The 21,539-nt window shown below is 32.7% G+C and overlaps 2 protein-coding genes across 2 annotated transcripts; one reads left to right on the forward strand and one right to left on the reverse strand.

The window, feature by feature from the left end:
* Positions 1–3,127: 3,127 nt before the first annotated feature.
* LOC128180609 (uncharacterized) lies at positions 3,128–8,281 on the forward strand. Its single transcript, XM_052848738.1, has 3 exons — positions 3,128–7,530; positions 7,621–7,756; positions 7,985–8,281. The coding sequence occupies exons 1-3, from the start codon at positions 3,300–3,302 to the stop codon at positions 8,154–8,156; spliced, it is 4,539 nt and encodes a 1,512-aa protein (XP_052704698.1). The 5' UTR covers positions 3,128–3,299; the 3' UTR covers positions 8,157–8,281.
* A 3,172-nt stretch (positions 8,282–11,453) lies between these two features.
* Positions 11,454–21,178, reverse strand: LOC128182443 (uncharacterized). Its single transcript, XM_052851070.1, has 14 exons — positions 21,138–21,178; positions 20,175–20,297; positions 19,750–19,855; positions 19,151–19,241; positions 18,018–18,163; positions 17,340–17,478; positions 16,898–17,083; positions 15,367–15,567; positions 14,960–15,049; positions 14,582–14,689; positions 14,061–14,177; positions 12,995–13,108; positions 12,454–12,552; positions 11,454–12,085 (listed from the first exon to the last, which is right to left on the reverse strand). The coding sequence occupies exons 1-14, from the start codon at positions 21,148–21,150 to the stop codon at positions 11,873–11,875; spliced, it is 1,746 nt and encodes a 581-aa protein (XP_052707030.1). The 5' UTR covers positions 21,151–21,178; the 3' UTR covers positions 11,454–11,872.
* Positions 21,179–21,539: the final 361 nt, after the last annotated feature.

Consider the following 21,539-nt stretch of genomic DNA (forward strand, 5'->3'; position numbering starts at 1 on the left):
ATGAGATATTTGAGATATCTCACCGGAAGTAGAATTTTTATGTTTATTAATCATCGGATAGATGACATATGTAAGCATGTATACTTATACTTCAATTCTCCGAGAAATACATTAAATGCGTAAAAGCATAATTTTTGAAGAGCTTCCGGTGACGACCGGAAGTTACGACGAACAAAACAAAAATGTTTAAACACATCTACAACTATAGGTCTATCATCCTTCAAAGTTTGGAGGTTGAAGTCTTTATTGTTTCTGAGATCTCATTGTCCATAGCTTTTTGTCGCGGGACAGGAAACGGACGACAGGAAGTGAATTTTGACAAAATGAAAAAAACGCCTAGAGATATTATCATTTTCTATCAATCCTGAAATTTTCAAGAAAATCTATCCAGCCATCTCTGAGAAATCTTGTGGACAAAAAACGGACAAAAAAAAATAATAATAACTAGACACTTGTTGCAAAAGCAACAAAAAGGTCTTCCGTTTTGATATACATGTATCAATTTAACTGTAAGACATTGCTTCTCTGACATAGAAAAAGAAGTGGATATGAGAATTATTGTGAATGATATATCCAGACGTTACTTACATGTAAAACAACGAGAATGAAAAAGAAATCAATTTTTTAAGTACTTTCTGTGACGACCGGAAGCAACGCCAATCTAAACAAAAATGTTAACCATTTGTACAATCACAAGTTAATCCTTCCTCAGAGTTTGGTTGTTCACGGCTCTACCAAATCTAAGATCTCTTTGAAACAATAGTTTTTGTCTCGGGACCGGAAACAGACAAACGGAAGTGATTAATAAAAACAAAAGCTGGTATTTCTCATACATTTGCTTAGCGTACATCACTGTTTATCAGGCTAGATGAAACACCCAATAAAATCAGTTAAACTTGTTAAAAACATGATTTGTTTGAACCCTTCCGGTAAGAACCGGTTTTTAAAGTTGACAGAATTAAACCCATTAAACACATCCCCAATCAAATTTCTATTAATCAAGAGAGCTTCGTGTCTGAATCACTTACAGTGACAAAAATCTCGCGGACATCAAATTTGTAAAGATGAAAGTTACACAGATATATTTCAGATTTCTCACCGGAAGTAAAATTTATTTGCTAATTTAACATTATATAGATGATATATGTAAGATTATATACTGATATTTTCTTTTTATGTAAAATGAATAATATTTGAAAAAAACCCAAATTTTTGAAGTGCTTCCGGTGACGACCGGAAGTTACGCCGAACAATATAATATAGTGTAAACACATGTACATACATACTTCTATCATCCCACAAAGTTTGATTATTCAAGTCGTCACCGTTTTTAAGATCTCTAGGAATCAAGGTTTTTTGTTTCCGGACAGGAAACGGACAAATGGAAGTGTTTGATGAAAATGAAAGTAAGTATTTCTTAACCATTACACAACAGGACTTTATTGGCTATCAATTTGTCTTACATTGTCAAACAAAAACAATTAAACTCTTAACCAACTTGAATTGTTTGAACTCTTCGGGTGTGGACCGGAAGTGACGGTCGACAAAATAAAAACGGTTAAACACATCTTCTATCAAATGTCTATCATCCCTGTAAGTTTCGTGTCTTGATCACTTACAGTTTCTGAGATCTCGCTGTAATAATAGTTGTTTTAAAAAGAGTACCTGAGATATTTGAGATATCTCACCGGAAGTAATTTTTTTTGTTTATTAATCATCGGATAGATGACATATGAAAGCGCTTATACTTATATTTCAATTTCGTGTTAAAGAAATAAAATGCGTAAAAACATAATTTTTGAAGTGCTTCCGGTGACGACCGGAAGTTACGACGAACAAAACAAAATAGTTTAAACACATCTACAACAATAGGTCTATCATCCCTCAAAGTTTGGAGGTTCAAGTCTTTATCGTTTCTGAGATCTCATTGTCCATAGCTTTTTGTCGCGGGACAGGAAACGGACGACAGGAAGTGAATTTTGAAAAAATGAAAATAAAATTCCTGGAGATATTATCGTTCTTTTTCAGTCCTATAAATTTCAAGAAAATCCATCCATGCATCTCTGAGAAATCGGGTTAAACTTTAAAAAAACTTGATTTGTTTGAACTCTTCCTGTGTGGACCGGAAGTGACGGTCGACAAAATAAAAACGGTTAAACACATCTTCTATCAAATGTCTATCATCCCTGTAAGTTTCGTGTCTTGGTCACTTACAGTTTCTGAGATCTCGGGGTTCAAACATTTATTTTAAAAAAGGCTTCATGAGATATTTGAGATATCTCACCGGAAGTACAATTTTTATGTTTATTAATCATCGGATAGATGACATATGTAAGCATGTATACTTATACTTCAATTCTCCGAGAAATATATTAAATGCGTAAAAGCATAATTTTTGAAGAGCTTCTGGTGACAACCGGAAGTTACGACGAACAAAACAAAATAGTTTAAACACATCTACAACTATAGGTCTATCATCCCTCAAAGTTTGGAGGTTCAAGTCTTTATCGTTTCTGAGATCTCATTGTCCATAGATTTTTGTCGCGGGACAGGAAACGGACGACAGGAAGTGAATTTTGAAAAAATGAAAAAAACGCCTAGAGATATTATTATTTTCTATCAGTCCTGAAAATTTTAAGAGAATCTATCCAGCCATCTCTGAGAAATCTTGTGGACAAAAAACGGACAAAAAAAAATAATAATAATAATAAGAAGAAACATTACAATCACTATAAGGTCTTCCGTTGGAAACGGAAGACCTTAATAATAATAAGAAACATTACAATCACTATAAGGTCTTCCGTTGGAAACGGAAGACCTTAAATAGCTAAAGTGATTGCTAACATAACAAAATTAAAAAAAAAATGTCAAACAGACAAAAGTTAATACGATCAATGTCCATTTTGGATGATTAAGTGGATTAAGTGGGTTATCAGAGAGAGAGAGAGGGAGAGAGAGAGAGAGAGAGAGAGAGAGAGAGATTTCAAATCAGTTTTAATGGATATAAGGAAGTGTCAAAATTTTCTGCTCCTTGCGACAAGTACTTAACTCATGTCAGAAAATGTGGGTCCTATTACTATCCAGTTTGGGGGGTATAAAAACTGTTAAATAAGAAGAACTTAGCATGCTCTACTACATGTATAACGAAACAAGCTTTGATTGAAGAGAAATCAATTTAAAAAAAGAATTCAGGGTGAGACAAAGTTTTGAATAGCGTTTGGTAATTAAACAGTGATAACTCGTCTCAAAACAAACTAAATTGCGCCAATAATAAGTGAGTATTTCTTTCCAAGACAAGAATGGCATTGCTGCTGTGGATGATTTGGATTTATGTTCTGTTTAAAACCTTTGATTTTGGTAATACACAGATCATATATGAAGAATTGGGCGAGAAAAAATTTGCGCTGGAAAAACTTACTCCCGGCAATCATGTAATAATGGTTTTAAATGAACGTATTTCTAAATTGGAGAATGAATTACAAATTGTGAAAGAAACACACTCTCGGCAAGAACTACTTGGAATCGAGCTTTTAAAGGATGGAAGTCAAAATTCAACGATGCAGATTGAAAATCTTGAAACAAAATTAAATACGACCTTTAATAAAGCAAAGACAATGATTAATGAATCGTTTCAGAAACTCCTCGAAAAAGAAAAAAATTCTACGATGGAAAATAAAAAAATATTGCAGGAATCAGTAGATAAATCTGAAATGAAATTATCTGAGATGGTGAAAAATCTATCAATATCCGTGTCAAAGCTGGAAAATGAAATAAAAGACCAGGTAAAAAGAACTGAACACGACGTTTTCTCACATAGAAACGATTTCAATGGAAAATTGGAAAATATAACAACTTCAATACAAACTACCAATGAACGACTACAACTTTATGGAGTGAATAACAATTCGACTATCTTCCTCTTGGAACAAAACATACAGAATTTGCGTAAAGAACAATTAATATTAGTGGAAGACGTAGCTTCGGTGAATAAAAAGATATCAATGTTGAAAAGTAATGTTTTTAACAACTCAGCCGTTTTACAGCATCAGTTTTCCGAATTGACTTCAAATATGTCTTCCTTAACAGACGAAATCAAAAATAATATTTCAAGCGCAATGGAAATCGAAGTCTCGTTAATAAAGGTATGGTTCATCAATGCAACAAATGATTTGAATAATCAGATGCAACTTGAGTTAAACAAATCAGAATCCAATATAGATCAAACAGTTCAAAATATATCGATTTCAATGACAACGCTAGAAAACGAGATAACAGGCAAGTTAAATAATGTTAGACAAGACCTTTTCTCATATAAAAACGATTTGCAGGGAAAGTTAAAAAATATAACAACTTCGATACATAATACGAATGTACGACTAGAGCTGGGTGAATTGAGTAACAATTCTACTATCTCCCTTCTGGAACAAAACCTACAGAATTTGCAGAAAGAACAATTAACATTAGTAGATGACGTAGCTTCGGCGAATAAAGAGATATCAATGTTAATAAGTAATCTTACTAAAACCTCAAACGTTTTACAGCAACAGTTTTCAGATTATACTTTAAAAACGTCTTCCTTGACAGAGAAAATTAAAAAAGAGCAGCATGATATGTTTGGGTTCGTGGCAAATAACATTTCAAGCACAATGGAAAACGAAGTCTCGTTGATAAAGGCATCATTAACTAATGCGACAAACACAATGAAAAACCTTATTCAACTTGAGTTAAACAAATCAGAATCAAAAATAGATCTGACGGTTCAAAATATATCGATTTCCATGACAACGCTAGAAAACGAGGTAACAGGCAATTTAAATAATGTTCGACAAGATCTTTTTTCATATAAAAACGATTTGCAGGGAAAGTTAAAAAATATAACAACTTCGATACATAATACGAATGAACGACTAGAGTTGGGTGAATTGAATAACAATTCTACTATCTCCCTTCTGGAACAAAACCTACAGAATTTGCATAAAGAACAATTAACATTAGTAGATGACGTGGACTCGGCGAATAAAGAGATATCAATGTTAATAAGTAATCTTACTAAAACCTCAAACGTTTTACAGAATCAGTTTTTAAATTTCACTTTAAAAACGTCTTCCTTGACAGAGGAAATCAAAAAAGAACAGCATGATATGTTTGGGTTCGTGGCAAATAACATTTCAAGCACAATGGAAAACGATGTCTCGTTGATAAAGGCATCGTTAACTAATGCGACAAACACAATGAATAACCTTATTCAACTTGAGTTAAACAAATCAGAATCAAAAATAGATCTGACGGTTCAAAATATATCGATTTCCATGACAACGCTAGAAAACGAGATAACAGGCAAGCTAAATAATGTTCGACAAGACCTTTTCTCATATAAAAACGATTTGCAGGGAAAGTTAAAAAATATAACAATTTTGATATATAATACGAATGAACGACTAGAGCTGAGTGAATTGAATAACAATTCTACCATCTCCCTTCTGGAACAAAACCTACAGAATTTGCATAAAGAACAATTAACATTAGTAGATGACGTGGACTCGGCAAATAAAGAGATATCAATGTTAATAAGTAATCTTACTAAAACCTCAAACGTTTTACAGAATCAGTTTTCAGAATTCACATCAAATATGTCTTCCTTGACAGAGGAAATTAAAAAAGAGCAGCATGATACGTTTGGGTCTGTGGCAAATAACATTTCAAGCGCAGTGGAAAACGAAGTCTCGTTGATAAAGGCATCGTTAACTAATGCAACAAACACAATGAATAACCTTATTCAACTTGAGTTAAACAAATCGGATTCAAAAATAGACTTAACGGTTCAAAATATATCGATTTTATTGACAATGCTAGAAAAGGAGATAACAGGCAAGTTAAAAAATATTCGTCAAGACGTTTCCTCATATAAAAATGATTTGCAAGGAACGTTAGAAAATATAACAACTTCGATACAAACTACGATTGAACGACTAGAACTTGATGTAGTGAATAACAATTTTACTATTTCCCTTCTGAAACACAACGTACAGAATTTACTAAAAGAACAATTAACATTAGTAGATGACGTGGACTCGGCAAATAAAGAGATATCAATGTTAAAAACTAATCTTACTGAAACCTCAAACGTTTTACAGCAACAGTCTTCCGAATTGACTTCAAATATGTCTTCCTGGACAAAGGAAATAAAAAAAGAGCAGCATGATATGTTTGGGTTTGTGACAAATAACATTTCAAGCGCAATGAACAACGAACTCTCGATGATGACGGTCTTGTTAACTAATGCGACAAACACAATGAATAACCTTATTCAACTTGAGTTACACAAATCGGATTCAAAAATAAATCTGACGGTTCAAAATATATCCAACTTCTTGTCGGGGTTAGAACTTGAATTAAAGAGCAATATTGAAAATGTTCGACAAGAAGTTATGACAAACAAAAATGATTATCAGGAAAAATGTGAGAAAATGGTTAACGATTCTGCCTTGATCAACCTGCAACTTGTTATGGAACTAGATGACAAATGTTCAATATCTGTAGAAAATGTTACAAAAACTCTACTTAAAACCAACGAACGATTGAATTCGGAAGAACGGAAGTACAACTTGACGTTAATTTCATTTGAGGATAAATTAAACGTTTTTCTAAATGACAAAGTAACATTAGCAGAAAATATTGATAAAACAAAGCAGGAAATGTCAATGTTGGAAAATAAAGCGTTTGAAAAGTCTGAAGCAAATAAAATTCAGATTTTAGAACTAACTTCGAACATTTCAGCTTTTGCAAAAGAAATGAAAAAGGAGCAAAACGATTTTTACAGTCTAATGACGAATAACATGTCTAAAGAAATTGCAAACGAACTTTCGTCTATACTGATCTCCTTAACTACAATGACAAGAAGGATTGATGATCAAGACCGACTTATTGTTCAAAACATGTCTGCAATAGGAGATTTTATTACACAAAAATGTGAAACACAAATGCAGGCGATTGCTTTTAATACGTCATCAAAAATCACAGATATTGAGAATATTTTGCTTACTCGCCTTGAGAAACAAGGATTCCAAAATAACGAAACGATAAAAGGTATGAAACACCTGAACGATTTTAGTGAGGAAATTAATTCGAAGTTGAATGAAACTAGTTATCAACTTATAAATGTTTACGGCGACTTCCGACAAATTCGCCAGCGGATGGATTCCATGGAGAATAATCAAAAACAGCTGGAAATATATACCAATTCCTCCCTTGCACACATTCAAAGTATTGAAGCCAATATTTCTATATTCAAAGAATCTGCGTTCAAAACAATTTCATCTAAGGTTGATGATGCCGCTGTAAATGCTAGACAATTAACCTCGAGATTAAACCAAGTGACAGGAAGTATATCAACTTTGCAAAGCAAAGCAACAAGGTTTGAACAATTTCACAGCAGTCAAAACACTCGGTTATCAAATATCGAAAGTCGTCTTTCTAGTGCTTCATCATCTCTGACAAACATAAAGAACGATTTAAAAAAGAGATATTCTGGTAAGTAGAATTAAACTTCACTTCTTATTTAAAATTAGGCTGAGACAATACAGGAATAGATAACATTCTATTATAAATTTTTTTCCTTAGGTGTTATTCGTTTGACAAATGGTGGAAGAACCTATGGAAGAGTTGAGGTGTACCACAATGGGGCTTGGGGAACAGTATGTGACGATGGTTGGGATACCAGTGATGCCCAAGTAGCCTGTCGTATGATGGGACTTAGGTAAGGACATTGAATAACCCTGCTTATATGAAGCAATATAACAAAATATGTGCTGCCACAAAAACTTTCAAAGTTTGTATTCAAAATATATAACTTTTGGAAAACATGTGTAAATAAATATAATTGAATAAAGTAGGAGTAAAGTTTTAGACAGTGTATCTACATGCAATCATTATTGGACGTGTATAAATCAAAGTTATTAAAACAAGATTTTGTTATGACTTGAAGCGGTGGGACTGCTAGGGGTTCAGCTTACTATGGACAGGGAACAGGGACTATCTGGCTTGACGATCTGGGCTGCACGGGATACGAACCATCTCTGTTCGCCTGCCGTCATCTAACCATTGGAAGTCATAACTGTAATCATGGTGAAGATGCTGGTGTTTCCTGCAGCAATTGATGATCACAATAAGGATGATAACCATTTTACATTTAACAAAACGAACTATGATGGAATAAGCATGCTTATTTGTGTTAAGTTGACTTATTACAATATCCATTGCTGTAATTCCAATAAAGCCTTTGCAACAGCTATAGAAAAGTTTTTCTTTTGGCAAGTCTGCAACTTAAGATCACGAAACGATATCTCTATGGGCATTTTGGGTAAAATATAGGAAATATACACGTATGATACCTTCATTGGGTTACAAGGTTTAAAGTCACGTGCTCAAGTCATATTGTACTACATTCCAAACTGCATCATATGCTTAAAAAGTTTACAACCACCTTTGTTATTATTGTATCTCACCTGTCAGGTAGGATATATACCTTTCAAAACTAAATTCCTACAGGAAAATGATTTTTCCCATTGGAAAAACAGTATTCCTATAAGGAATTAGAAATTTCCTTTCGGAATATAGTACTTCCTGTAGGAATTTCAATTCCGAGAGGATTTGATAAAATCCGATAGAATTTTAATTTTCTATAAGAAAAATTACCTTTCTGAGTCAAATTCATACAACAAATAGCTTTTCCCTATAGGAAATATAATTTCTATAGGATTTTTAGAAAATCCTTTAGGATTGTCAATATTTCCTAGGAGAATCGTGTTTCAAATGGGAACTCTCATTTTCCTATTGGATATTAAATTTTAAAGGTAAATATCTCAACAGTAAGGTAAAACACACTAAAAACAAAAGTGGTTATATACTCTCTAGGCATTGGTCTATCATTCGGTATGAATGGATTTTTCTGAAACTGCATCTTAAGCTGGTGCAAAAATGATACCTTGCACTGGCATAATTATCCGACACAGTGTCCCAAGTTTGTCAGTTTTTGCTAAGTATATATAATATTTCGATAATTATAAATTATCTTCAAGCCTAAACTACATTCATTTAGTAAAACGAAAAAGTCCAGATATTATGTATTGAAACGCCTCCTTGATCACTTCAGGTTTCAATACAGATCCCAAAATAAAAAATTTACGAGGATTTTGCATTGCAAACGACTTGAAAAGACCCCTGATGATAATGTTAAGAATTGTTGGATGAGTCCCGAAAATTTCCAAATGGATTGAAGATGTCAGAGTTTTTAATTATAAACCCACGTAAGAAACTAGTGGGTATTGTTTTTTTATACAAAAAAACACATGTCTCCCCTTCTCCCAAAGGATTGTAATATGGGGCAAATTTAATAAGTGAAAAAGAATGAAGTCAGCTATATGTTAGATATCATCCATATATGATACAGTTTAGAAAATGAATTAACTTGAGACACAAGATTGGTCAAAGTCAAAAATTATGGAGGCGTGCACTCCTTCTCAATACCATCTACCTATGTTCCAAGTTTGAAGCCTTAATGTCAAAAGCTATCCAATTTACCACCCAGACAAAATTTACTTATTTTTTTTCTAATTTGACCTTGAGTAAAACAAGGTCAAGGTCAAATATTAATCAATAGTACACCTCAGTGTATTATAATTAATCTTTGTGTAAAGTTTGAAGTCCTTCTGTCAAAGAATATTTAGGAGGTGAAAAATGAAGTTTTTTTCTAATTTGACCTTGAAATATAATTTTTAGGTCAAGGTCAAAATTTTTGGTAAGGTTGAACTGGACTATATACCATCTATGTATGATACAAGTTAAAAGATTGTATGATTAAGGAGTCTTGTGTTATGGTCCGGACTATATATTTTATAAAACGCTTGACCTTGAAGATAATAAGTCAAGGTCAAAAATTTTGATGGCGTGCACTTCTTCTTAATACCATCTACCTACGTTCCAAGTTTGAAGTCTTAATGTCAAAAGGTATCTAAGTTATCACCCAGACAAAATTTAATTATTTTTTCTCAAGTTGACCTTGAGTAAAACAAGGTCAAGGTCAAATATTTATCAATTGTACACCCCAGTGTATTCTAGTTGTTCTTTGTGTAAAGTTTGAAGTCCTTCTGTCAAAGAATATTTAGGAGGTGAACAATGAAGTTTTTTCTAATTTGACCTTGAAATATAATTTTTAGGTCAAGGTCAAAAGTTTTGGTAAGGTTGAACTGGACTATATACCATCTATGTATGATACAAGTTAAAAGATTGTATGATTAAGGAGTCTTGTGTTATGGTCCAGACTATATTTTTTATAAAACGCTTGACCTTGAAGAAGATAATAGGTCAAGGTCAAAAATTTTGATAGTCTGCACTTTTTCTTAATACCATCTACCTACGTTCCAAGTTTGAAGTCTTAATGTCAAAAGGTATCTAAGGTACCACCCAGACAAAATTTAATTATTTTTTCTCAAGTTGACCTTGAGTAAAACAAGGTCAAGGTAAAATATTTATCAATAGTACACCTCAGTGTATTATAATTGTTCTTTGTGTAAAGTTTGAAGTCCTTCTATCAAAGAATATTTAGGAGGTGAACAATGAAGTTTTTTCTGATTTGACCTTGAAATAAAATTTTAAGGTCAAGGTCAAAAATTTTGGTAAGGTTCAACTGGACTATATACCATCTATCTATGATACAAGTTAAAAGTTTGTATGTTTAAGGAATCTTGTGTTATAGTCCAAACTCTATTTTTTATAAAACGCTAGACCTTGAAAAAGAAAATAGGTCAAGGTCAAAAATTTTGGTGGCGTGCACTCCTTCTCAATACCATCTACCTATGTTCTAAGTTTGAAGTCTTAATGTCAAAGGGTATTTAAGTTACGGCTTGGACAAATTTGGATGAAGAAGAATAAGAAGAAGAAGAAGAAGAATAAGAAAGTCGACAAAAACAGTATGTCTCCCCTTTGAAAGGGGAGACATAATTAACTTTTGTGCCTGTCAATTTTTCAGAGCATAGAGAAGTTGTGAAAGAAGGAAATAGACAATTTTTGCCTTGCATTGATTTCAATCGTTTTCGTAGCATACTTTTACAGGTATGTGTATTTGTAAAGAAATTCAACAAAAAAAGGATGGAAACATTTACCTGGGATAGACTATAGTATACTGTAATGGAAATAAACTAGCATTGCCATTTGGAACCCTTGGCCTTTTAATTTCTGTCGACCGAGGCATTCTATATCCACTCTATTTGCTAATTGTCAAAACCACAAAGCTAAAGATTTAAAAAAAACTTATAAATTTTACTACTACATGTTTAAAACAAGCCAACGCACTAGACCATGACTACATGCACCTTTTAGCAGTGGTCGTAACAAGTTACCAAATTCAGGTAACTACAAAACTACAAAACATGAAAGTACGCAAAAAAATAAAAGATTGAATCCCCTTCCTTACTGTATTAAGTTTTATTAATGAAAAGTGTAGAAAATTACTGCACACAAATAAACAGCACAATTGATCAATTGTAAAAATTCAATGTATAGATGAACGTATGAGTAAGTTAATGTTAATTTGCATCATCTTGTTTTTCAAAAGGTCTATCATTTATAGACAAACTTAATTTTTTGTACAAACAAACGCTTAAAAATATCGCATTTAATTTAATTCTATGTTATTTTTTAAAGAAAAACTTCTTGACTTAATTATATTTCAATTGAATTCAAACATCTGTTTGAAAATACACACAATATACAGAATGCAAAATCTGATTGGCCAAGATATGTAATTCATAGGGCAATAACCGGTCATTTAAAATGGATATTTTACCATGTTGTGAAGTACATATCACTGCGAAAACTACACTGTATGTAGCACAACGCCATTTAAGCTGCTTCTAGTTTTGTCGAGGAAGGATTTGGATGTTTGAAAACTTTTGTCTGTAGATTTCATATCTAGTTGGTCATGCACCTGTTGTAGTGCTTCTCTGGTTCGTTTAGAGATCATCACCATCACGTGGTCATGCGCGCCAGACGATAACTGAGATCGTGATAATTTAATCAACCGGTGGTCCTAGTAAAACCAATAAAAAGATTTCAAAAGTATTTTCTACCCATATTAATCACACTTCATGCAATCAGCACCTCTGCCACCTAAATGAGTGGTTTAAAATACTCACATTAAATTGATTGAAATATACCTGTTTGGAATTAAATCATATTAAAGTGAAGTGATGACGATTGGAATTAATGTTTTAATTTTCTTATATTTTTCATAAATATCAGTTTCTTTAGCTACATGACAACAAGTAATGCATCATACTAACCCCCCCCCCCCCCCCCCCAAAAAAAAGGAAATGGAAAATGTTTATTAATTCGAAATTTTCAGCTTAAATCCTAACCATGCCAACAATACAGGTAACTACGATTTAAATGTTTTACCTTCATCTGTACTCGGATCATATCGGTAATACTGCTGGAATGCTCCTCCCAATTTTCACCATTTAGAGATATACATTGCTTGGCATCGACTTCCACTGCCTATATATATGCACAAGGGGAGTTATTTATTTATAAACTTAAGGTTTTATAAATTATACAAAATACATGTATACTGGAACATAATTCATAATAGATGTTGGGATATCAATTGCATATAAAGTATAAATTAAACACACGAAAGATTCAATTAATATAAACCTACAATGAATATAGAGATATTTTTTCACAACATTAAAAGTTTTATTAGATTTAAATTTACTTTAAACATCATCTGTTTCATAAAGAAATCTAAATGTCAGAAAAATAAAATCACTAAATTAATCATTCTTTTAAAATCAATTGGTTGACATATATTGATCTATCCATCATGATTTTCAATTATTTTGTATTCATGCAATTATTTATGTACTATTATGAAACGATTAATCAGTAAATTTTTAAATACAATTTTGTATTTACTATTTAGAAATCAGTAACTTACCTCATCTAATGAGCTCAGTAATTTGGGTATGGAATCACAAATGTGGTACTTATCACAAAGGTGTAGTGTCTCAAATGTCAACTGTCTAACGTATAGTTGTGCGCTTGTTATTGCCTGTTTAAGAAATAAAACAAACAAGGTTATCATTTCTTTTACATGTGAAGTTGGTCAACCCTCTCTTCAATTTTCGTAAAAATTTTCTTTTTCAGAAGTTATAACTTTACCAAAAAAAAAATTTAAAATACAGTGATTGAAATAAAATGCATATCATTTCAACATAAATTTCAAGGCATAAGATATTGGATACTCCTTTTTTATCTGACTCAAATGATACAAGGTCATCAGATCTTTCGATAGTTATCTTTCTTATCTTAGCTGTATTGTGCCTTAAAATACATGTACCTTATCACTCATTCTACATGTTTGATAAAAAAGATGTCTTTACAAACATTATTGGCATGAAAAAACTTGTTATATGTGTATTGAAATTGAATTACAGTCAGTGGATGATAACAAGCTTTTGATATTCATATCCCTTCACAGAAATATTAATTTGCAAAAATAAAAAAATGGGTTGTAAATGATTAATATTATGTGTATCAGAAGAGTAAAATCAACGAAGCTATCAATGAATATATAAATATGCAGAGTAATTGATTTTTTTGTGAAAGACCAATATATAAATGAAGGTGGAATAACACATCATCACAAAATGGCTGACCGCTGATTGAAACGACATTTCATTTTATTAAAATGATTTTATGGTCTGAAACATGTAACTTACTCCATAGCCGAGTGGATAAAGTGTCGGACTTGTAATCTGTACATCCCGAGTTCGAATCCCGCAGGGGCTTTTGTTGTTACTTACTGGAATAATTATTTTAGATATTCAATTTTTAGCCTCAAACTGCAAATTTTTCCCTAATTTGACATTTGTACAGTTTATCTATCATCGTATCTTTTATTATCAAGAAGTTTCCTGTAAATTTTAGTGACTTTTTCCAGGTGTGTTATTCCACCTTAATCAGACAGTAAAAGGCTTCCCTCAGTACTGATCACCACATACATTGAGATCCACCGTTTGCTGAATCACTTGAAGGGTTTCTGCAGGTGCTGACTTCTCTAACTCCCGCTTCAACTTACGAAATGTAAACTGGTTTTCTATATAAAAATCACATTTACTCTGCAAAATAAATGAATAGATAAATTTAAACAAAAAACATTATTGGATATATTTTTCAGAAAACAATAATCAAATTCTCATTTTCTTTATCTATAAAAACAAAAAGGTTGTGTTCTAGAGATATGGAATTCATGTTGATTAAGTCTAGAGATATGGAAATCATGTTGATTAAGTCTAGAGATTGATTAAGATGGTTTTTAACTGTGCCATTTCTTTCTACAAATGAAGAACGCCAAAAAATCATGTACAACTGATGGTATCAAAGCCCTTCACAGTTGAAAGTGAAGTGTTCTTTTTATGAAAATATGACGCTGAAAAGGGTTTTATTAAAGTATTTTATTAAATATAAATTAATATTGTAAATCCTTCTAAAAACCAAACAATTATGAACCCAAAAAACAAACCTTTAAGCAATTTCTGAAGAGCATGGCCTGTGTATTTGTAGAGGGCTTTAGCTGTTTCATTTTCATGATGTTTGTGTTGTATTGTGACAAAAAATCAGCCAGGTCCACCTGTCAATCAAATTAAGAGATTTAAAGAGTACTTGTTCATTGTACTGATTTTTATATAGACTTGATTTTTTAAAACGATTTTGTGTTTATTTCAAACAAAAATATCATTTTCCAAAAACAAGATGATAAATGAGTACATATTATTTTTTGTGATCAGTGCAGAGGCATGGAGTTCTTTGATATTTTTTTTATTGTCACGATGAAAACCAAGCATGAATAATGAATCAATTATTTACCATGTGAGATGTCATTACATATAAATAGGCTAACCTGTGCCTTGGCAAGAACTTTAATATTGCTTCTACTGGAATCTGAACTCACTCTGGAGTTGTCCTCAAGAGACTCTATCACAAGTTGATACTGGAGAAAAACCCAGGTTAAAACTTGATTATCTTAGTACCAAGACTGTGCATATTTTGAGTGGGGTCAAGGGGTCCAGACCCCCCCCCCACCCCCCTGGAAAACTCAAACTTATTAATACAAAGAAAATTAGACAAAAATTAAAAAATAGGCATTGGACACTCCAAACTTCCAAAATTTGTTGGATGCACACATGACTTTAAGAGACAATTCTTTGGTTGCATGCGTTTGATTTTTTAAAAACTAAGTATCAGAGAGAGAGAGAGAGAGAGAGAGAGAGAGAGAGAATGATAATGATATTCTAATTGGTTTTTTACTTGCGCTAACTGACTGTCTGTTTTCTGCTCCAGTTTTACACTGTTGTTATGGAGAGCTTCCAATCTGACTAAGTTATCCCCTCCTTCTTGGACCGCATCTTCAATGGCATTATTATCAATAATTTGTTTGTTGGAAATTTTCTCCTGACAAGGGTTGCAGACTCTCATATACAGAGCTATATCTGGCTCCTTTGCAGGACACTGCATTTAAAAACAATAATTTTAATTTTAGAAGCACTGGACGTTGACCAGCAGCAAACATCATGCTAAAACGCACCGATTTTGTTCTTTAAACCAGTCAAATATTAATAGTAATTTTTATAGTTTCCTCCCCACCACATCATGGTTTCACTGAACAGTACCAATTTCACTATTATGATCAGTGTGGCCCTAAACTTGATAAATATTTAACTTTTCTGTTAAGGTAATTTTATGTGAAAAATTAGGTAAAAACACCTCATTAATAATATCGAAAGAAAGCATTCAAACAAAATTCCTGATCCATTTGTCTATGTGTTACAAATTTCATTAATGCATTCTGTATATATGTACATTTAGATCAAATTCTTAAAGATGGTGTTTTGAAGTTAATGGCTTTTTTTACTATCAGTATAAAATTTAGCATAATCTAGTTTTAAATATGTCATTTATGCAAGCATCAGAAACAATCAAAGATGTAAATCTTCAATATCTTAGGCAACTGTGAAAGATAATACTGTAAATAACACAGATGCATAAGTTCAATGTTCTTTAGCCCAAATCCTTTGAGGCTTTTTAAAATATAACAATTTTAATCAACCAAATCCATTAATGATACAGTAAAACACGCTTATAACGAAGTCCCAGAGACGGCCAATTTTACTTCGTTGTTAGCGTAATTCGTTATATCCACCAAGTTAACCAAAGATTACTTCATTTAATAAAGTCACAGAGAATGAAAATCACTTCACTATAAGCATCAATTCATTATAAACATGTTTGCTATAACCTTGTTTTACTGTAATGAGATATTTTTACAAAATCTTCATAGTGACAAAGGCACTAAGTAATGTAAGTAAATAGCCCATAATGAAGATGAAAACAAAATTACCTTTATCTACAATATAGGAAGTACTAAGGAATCATTATTGTTCGTAAGGGCCAATGTTCATGATTTTCGTGGGTAACCCTTGCTCAAGAATTTACACTCATAGAATGTATATACAAGCATTTGTTTATTTTTCATTAAAATTCTTCCAAACTTGCTACAATAAAATTAAGTTCCTGGGATGAACCAGGAAAAGTTTGGCTGCCCCTGAACATTGACCCCCATGGATTAAAATGATTCCACAATAATAGTATTTTTATATGTCATTAATATCAATAGTTCACATACATATAGATTATAATGTCCACTCTATGTAATGGCAAACAAAATGAATATAACTTCAGCTTGAATTGTTATTCAATTGCTGATGCAACAAGACAGCTTCCGGAGCTAACCCAATGCCTAAACAGTTGCGAATATAAAAATGCAGAGATGAAAACTTACACCAATGACACGAATGATGGCAAGTTGTGGCTCCGCTTCTTTGTTGTTGTTTGGCACGTACAGCAGAAGATCTTTGGTCGAGCAGGTTTTACAGACTGCTCGCCCACACACCCTACAGTGTAGCTTCTTCCTCATCAGGCCAAACTTACTGCTACAGTTCTGGCAGGTCTCTGCCAAGCTCTCTTGCTGTTAATAGAATGACAAATTTTGTAAAAACTGTGTTCTCTTAAAGGAATTTATGTCATAAGTTTTCTTTATGTGCATGTTTCATGTTCAATGTAAAGCCCCGACAACAATTATTTATTTCCTGATTTTAAAAAGTCAGTGATATACATGTAGTTTAGTTGCAAATCCACTTCTTCACAATTAAAGTGAAAGCCAAATTTACAATTCGATAAATCTGATTTTGAGAGGTTTGAAAATGGCTTGTTCATATACTTGCCAACCATGTTGATGATTTCTGCCAGCTTGGCATGGTGACTAAGGTGGTCAAATCATGGAGAGTTTTCTTTATTTCTGAAGTCCCAATGGCTGTTTTGAAACCTTGAAGCAAACGGGCACACTCTGCATCTAGATCAAGCCTGTAAAATATAAACAAGTACAGCAGTATAGATAAATTTGGACTAATCTGAAACCAGTCTTATAAGAAATATATTTTGTGATTAAACAGCAGTACAACTAATCACACAATGCATTCATCCAAAGCCCTGGTCAATAGATATTGCATAAAAAATGAAGTCTCAGTTACAAATCCAAAACCAAGCTTATTTTATAAAGTTACTACTGCTAGATCAAATTCATTGCACACAAAAACAGACCACATTAAGATTATCGGTTGTGATATCTTTAAACCTGCAATCATCTTTTCATGTAGTCAACTCTCTCTCTCTCTCTCTCTTGATCAATTAATTGCAAATAAATGTCGTTAAGATTATATTGTTTTAGGCTACTACGTGTAGTAATCAGGTCAATTCTTTTTCATTTATACTATCTTAAAATAAACAACACTCTTAATGCAAACATACAAATTGATAGAACATACTTTCATTTATTCCAATGAATTCTGATTGTTACACTGTTTGTAATGCAATGTCCTCAAGTGTACATAAAATTATGCTACCTTTGTCTCCAGCATTTGGTTACTTTTCCATTTTCATTCACAGTGGCAGTCACTGATGCTTGTTGGCGTAGTCTGTGAAAATATCGGGTGAGGTTCCGACATTGACCTTCCTGCACTTGTCCCTCATCAAAACATGTTTGACACACCTGTAGGGTAAAATAACAACCCAATTTAATCCCCATGCAATGCAAATATGAATTACCATTTTAATTATTGATTACTCAAATAATTGTATTCGGGGATTAGTTAGATAAGAAGTTAGTGGAAGTCTAAATTGCATGTAGCATGAAATAAACTTTGACACCAGTGGCATTAGAAACAAATTGAATGGGGGGGGGGGGGCTAGACTTTTCAAAAGTCTTGACAAGCAAACACTGTTAATACACACTGGTTGTGTGTTATACATTATGTACCATCATTTTTGTGTTTGGTGGAAAGATGTTTTTTAACTTTATAAAGAGCATCACTTAATGTCACACATAAGGATATGCATGTATGAATTACAACATTTAAAAATAAAACATGCTAATCAAAATTCCTTTAATTTAGTTGCAAATTTCTTTTTCACTAAACACTGTAAACACTTAATATATATATGTAAATACATAATGTTGTACGCTGCAAACATAATCCTATCTATGTGGCCTGTGCCGTACAGACTATATATGAATCAAAGAATTGGATAAAAAGCAACCTACCAGGGTATTCACTGATAATGGGTTTAAATCATTGAATGAAATTGGTAATGAAGTGTACACTAAGGTAAATCTACTTTGTGAATAAAGATAATTATATAGTTCTGCCTTTAAGAATTTTAGAAATATCGTGACGGAGTTCAATTTTATTTATGTTTGTTTGACCCCTCCTATAAAATCATAACAGTTACTCTCAGGTAACGGGAATAGGAATGGAGTTCAAGTTTATTTTTCAGCAAAATTTATTAATATAAAAAACAAGAGAACATTTTTTTTTTTTATTAGTATTGTACAATTGAAAACAAGAAATGTAACTTTTTCTTTGTTATATCATTATAAAGAGAACCTCCAAAGTATCCTTAAATTTACAAAGAAATGTATAATATAGCTTACTGAGAAAAAAAAGCATTCATTTGCTTTTAACCTTAAAAAAAATACCTTGTAAGACTTTCCTTCTGGATCAAGATGGGCAAGTAAATTTAATTTTCTTTGAAACTGAAGACATGGGTTGCAAAATACCTTTCCACATCTATAAAACCATACCAGAATTAAAGGATGTCTATTGTATTCATGTATCGTTGTACAAATTCAACTATCAAATACTTTCTTTAACATTCTAGCAACAAAAGGCAAATTATTAAATAAAGAGGATACATTGAAATAAGTTTACAGGGTTGTAACTAATTAATTGTCACAGTGTTTAAAGACAGGCTATTCTAGGTGCTGTAGGCAGTTAAGTTACAATAATGTGCATTATATAAAATACATGTACTGGGTACCTTAAGATTTAAAAAACCATGTGAAATGTAAAGGATTTGGACAAAATAAGAGGTAAAAAATTCCGCAAGTTCAATTTTTAAGAACATTTATATAAAACCCTTTGAAAATGTACAAGCATTTTACCATTATTACTGCCTGACATTGGTTACATTTACCTTCACATGAGTTCAAGTGTGAAAATGCCAAAATGTACAACCTTGCTAATTGCCCTTAGAATTCAAACAATGATTAGGTGTTTGACAAAGACATCCTTATACCTTCTACAGTGTTGGGGACGATCTAGTAATGAAAATTTTCTCCGACATTGCTTATTACAGCAAGTTGGACAGGTTTCAGAGGAAATCCAGTGAGATTTGGTGATTTCTGGAAAAAAAAATTATGCAACCATATCCTTTGTACATGCTGAATAAAAGCTGGTTAATACAGTTTTGTCAAATCAGAAATGAAATATAATTCAGCATAATGTTACACCCATTTCGTGATCTACTTGAGGTATATTTTTGTCGTTTTTTCATGAACATTACCAATATGGTCAATATTTAAAATCCGCTCCAATAAAAAATATGTTTCCAAGAGATTAGCAGATTTCATATGTATTCACCATAATGAAAATGTAATTGGAAGAATAGAATGTGATAAACAGTCCGTGACTGAATTATCAGAAGATATCAATCTTACTTACCAGTCACTTGGGTGTCTGAACTAAGCCTGGAGTCTGCTGTTGCTACCTGGTGCTCCCAAGCAGACCGACCTTGGTTTGTGAAGTACCATGAGGGTGGGTACCCATTGGAAGGGGTACTGGGGTCTACACATCAATGTAAAGTACAGTGTTAAAAAAAAAACATTTGAATGAAAAAAAAGATTGTGCAATCATTTTTATCAAGCAATCTTGACAGTGTAGTAGTTGGGGCAAAATGGACTGCGGGTATCGGCCTGGGTAGCTCAGTGGTAGAGCTCCCGACTAGAGTTGCAGGGGTCCCAGGTTCGATTCCCGGTCCAGTCACAGGGGCTCGTCACGAAGTTTTCAACCTTTTATATCTACCACCTCTATACAATAAAATACACAAGGGAGGAATCAAAACTCGAAAAAATCGCTTCCTCCCGAGTTTGGTCGCCTCGTATTAATTCTTCTCGGACGTTACACCTTGCACTCTAGGTATCATTAGATTTTATTGTATAGAGGTGGTAGATGTAAAAGGTTGAAAAACTTTGTGACGAGCCCCTGTGCCTCAACACGCTGTAAAACAGATCTCACCATTAAACAAATGGTCCAAAGATGCAGGAAACCTTAAGTCATTTGATTTTTCAAATTTTGAAGTCATGTCATAAATAGGCCTATAGAAGATACATGTATATATCATATACATGGCCAAAGAGATCACCACATTTTGTAGAAAATGGCTCTTATAATGACTTATAAGTCTCCGCTTTAATAATATGAGCCGGGTATGGAAACGTGCTGTAGCTTAGAATAATCGTGTTACCATTATACTGTTGTATTGTCAATTTGGGATAAATAGAAAAAAGAAAATTGTACAAAATTGCATTTTTAATTATCCTCACCACCCTGACAACAGTAGTAAACACAAAATAACACAGTTATATTATCAATCCTATTCTTTCGTTCTGGGACGCGAAATATTACCTTTGATATTCATTCCGCGACATCAATCTCGTGATGGGAAGTAAATAAAAGAACACAATTTTGTAAAACCAATGTGTGTAATAAAAATAAATCCGGAATACATTCAATGCCATCACCCGAGACCTCGGCCAATATTAACATATGTGTCTTTTATTCGAATATTCTAATTTTCACTTCCAATTACAAGCTGAAAAATTATCCTGTCGCTGTCACATACTTTGTGTGACTAACGTGTTACGCTCTCTCTCTCTCTCTCTCTCTCTCTCTCTCTCTCTCATGTGTTGAGGATGACGCTGTGACTGATTTTAACATTCTGTATAGATAAAAAAGTCTCTTATTTTTCAGACGATGATTTGGGCGATTATATCCACCGCCTCATGCATGTTTATTTCTAAAAACCTA

Source organism: Crassostrea angulata, chromosome 4 (assembly GCF_025612915.1).
Source record: "Crassostrea angulata isolate pt1a10 chromosome 4, ASM2561291v2, whole genome shotgun sequence".
NCBI classification, from domain to species: Eukaryota; Metazoa; Mollusca; class Bivalvia; order Ostreida; family Ostreidae; genus Magallana; species Magallana angulata.

What these genes read in the sequence shown, in the direction of transcription:
- LOC128180609 (XM_052848738.1), top strand. Translation starts at nt 3,300, where the DNA reads ATGGCATTGCTGCTGTGGATGATTTGGATTTATGTTCTGTTTAAAACC. An exon ending in TTTAAAAAAGAGATATTCTG is followed by an intron (nt 7,531 to 7,620) that starts GTAAGTAGAATT and finishes TTTTTTCCTTAG; the next exon opens with GTGTTATTCGTTTGACAAAT. An exon ending in TGTCGTATGATGGGACTTAG is followed by an intron (nt 7,757 to 7,984) that starts GTAAGGACATTG and finishes TATGACTTGAAG; the next exon opens with CGGTGGGACTGCTAGGGGTT.
- LOC128182443 (XM_052851070.1), bottom strand. An exon ending in TTCAGACACCCAAGTGACTG is followed by an intron (nt 19,856 to 20,174) that starts GTAAGTAAGATT and finishes TTTTTTTTCCAG; the next exon opens with AAATCACCAAATCTCACTGG. An exon ending in TCTTCAGAAATTGCTTAAAG is followed by an intron (nt 14,178 to 14,581) that starts GTTTGTTTTTTG and finishes TTTATTTTGCAG; the next exon opens with AGTAAATGTGATTTTTATAT.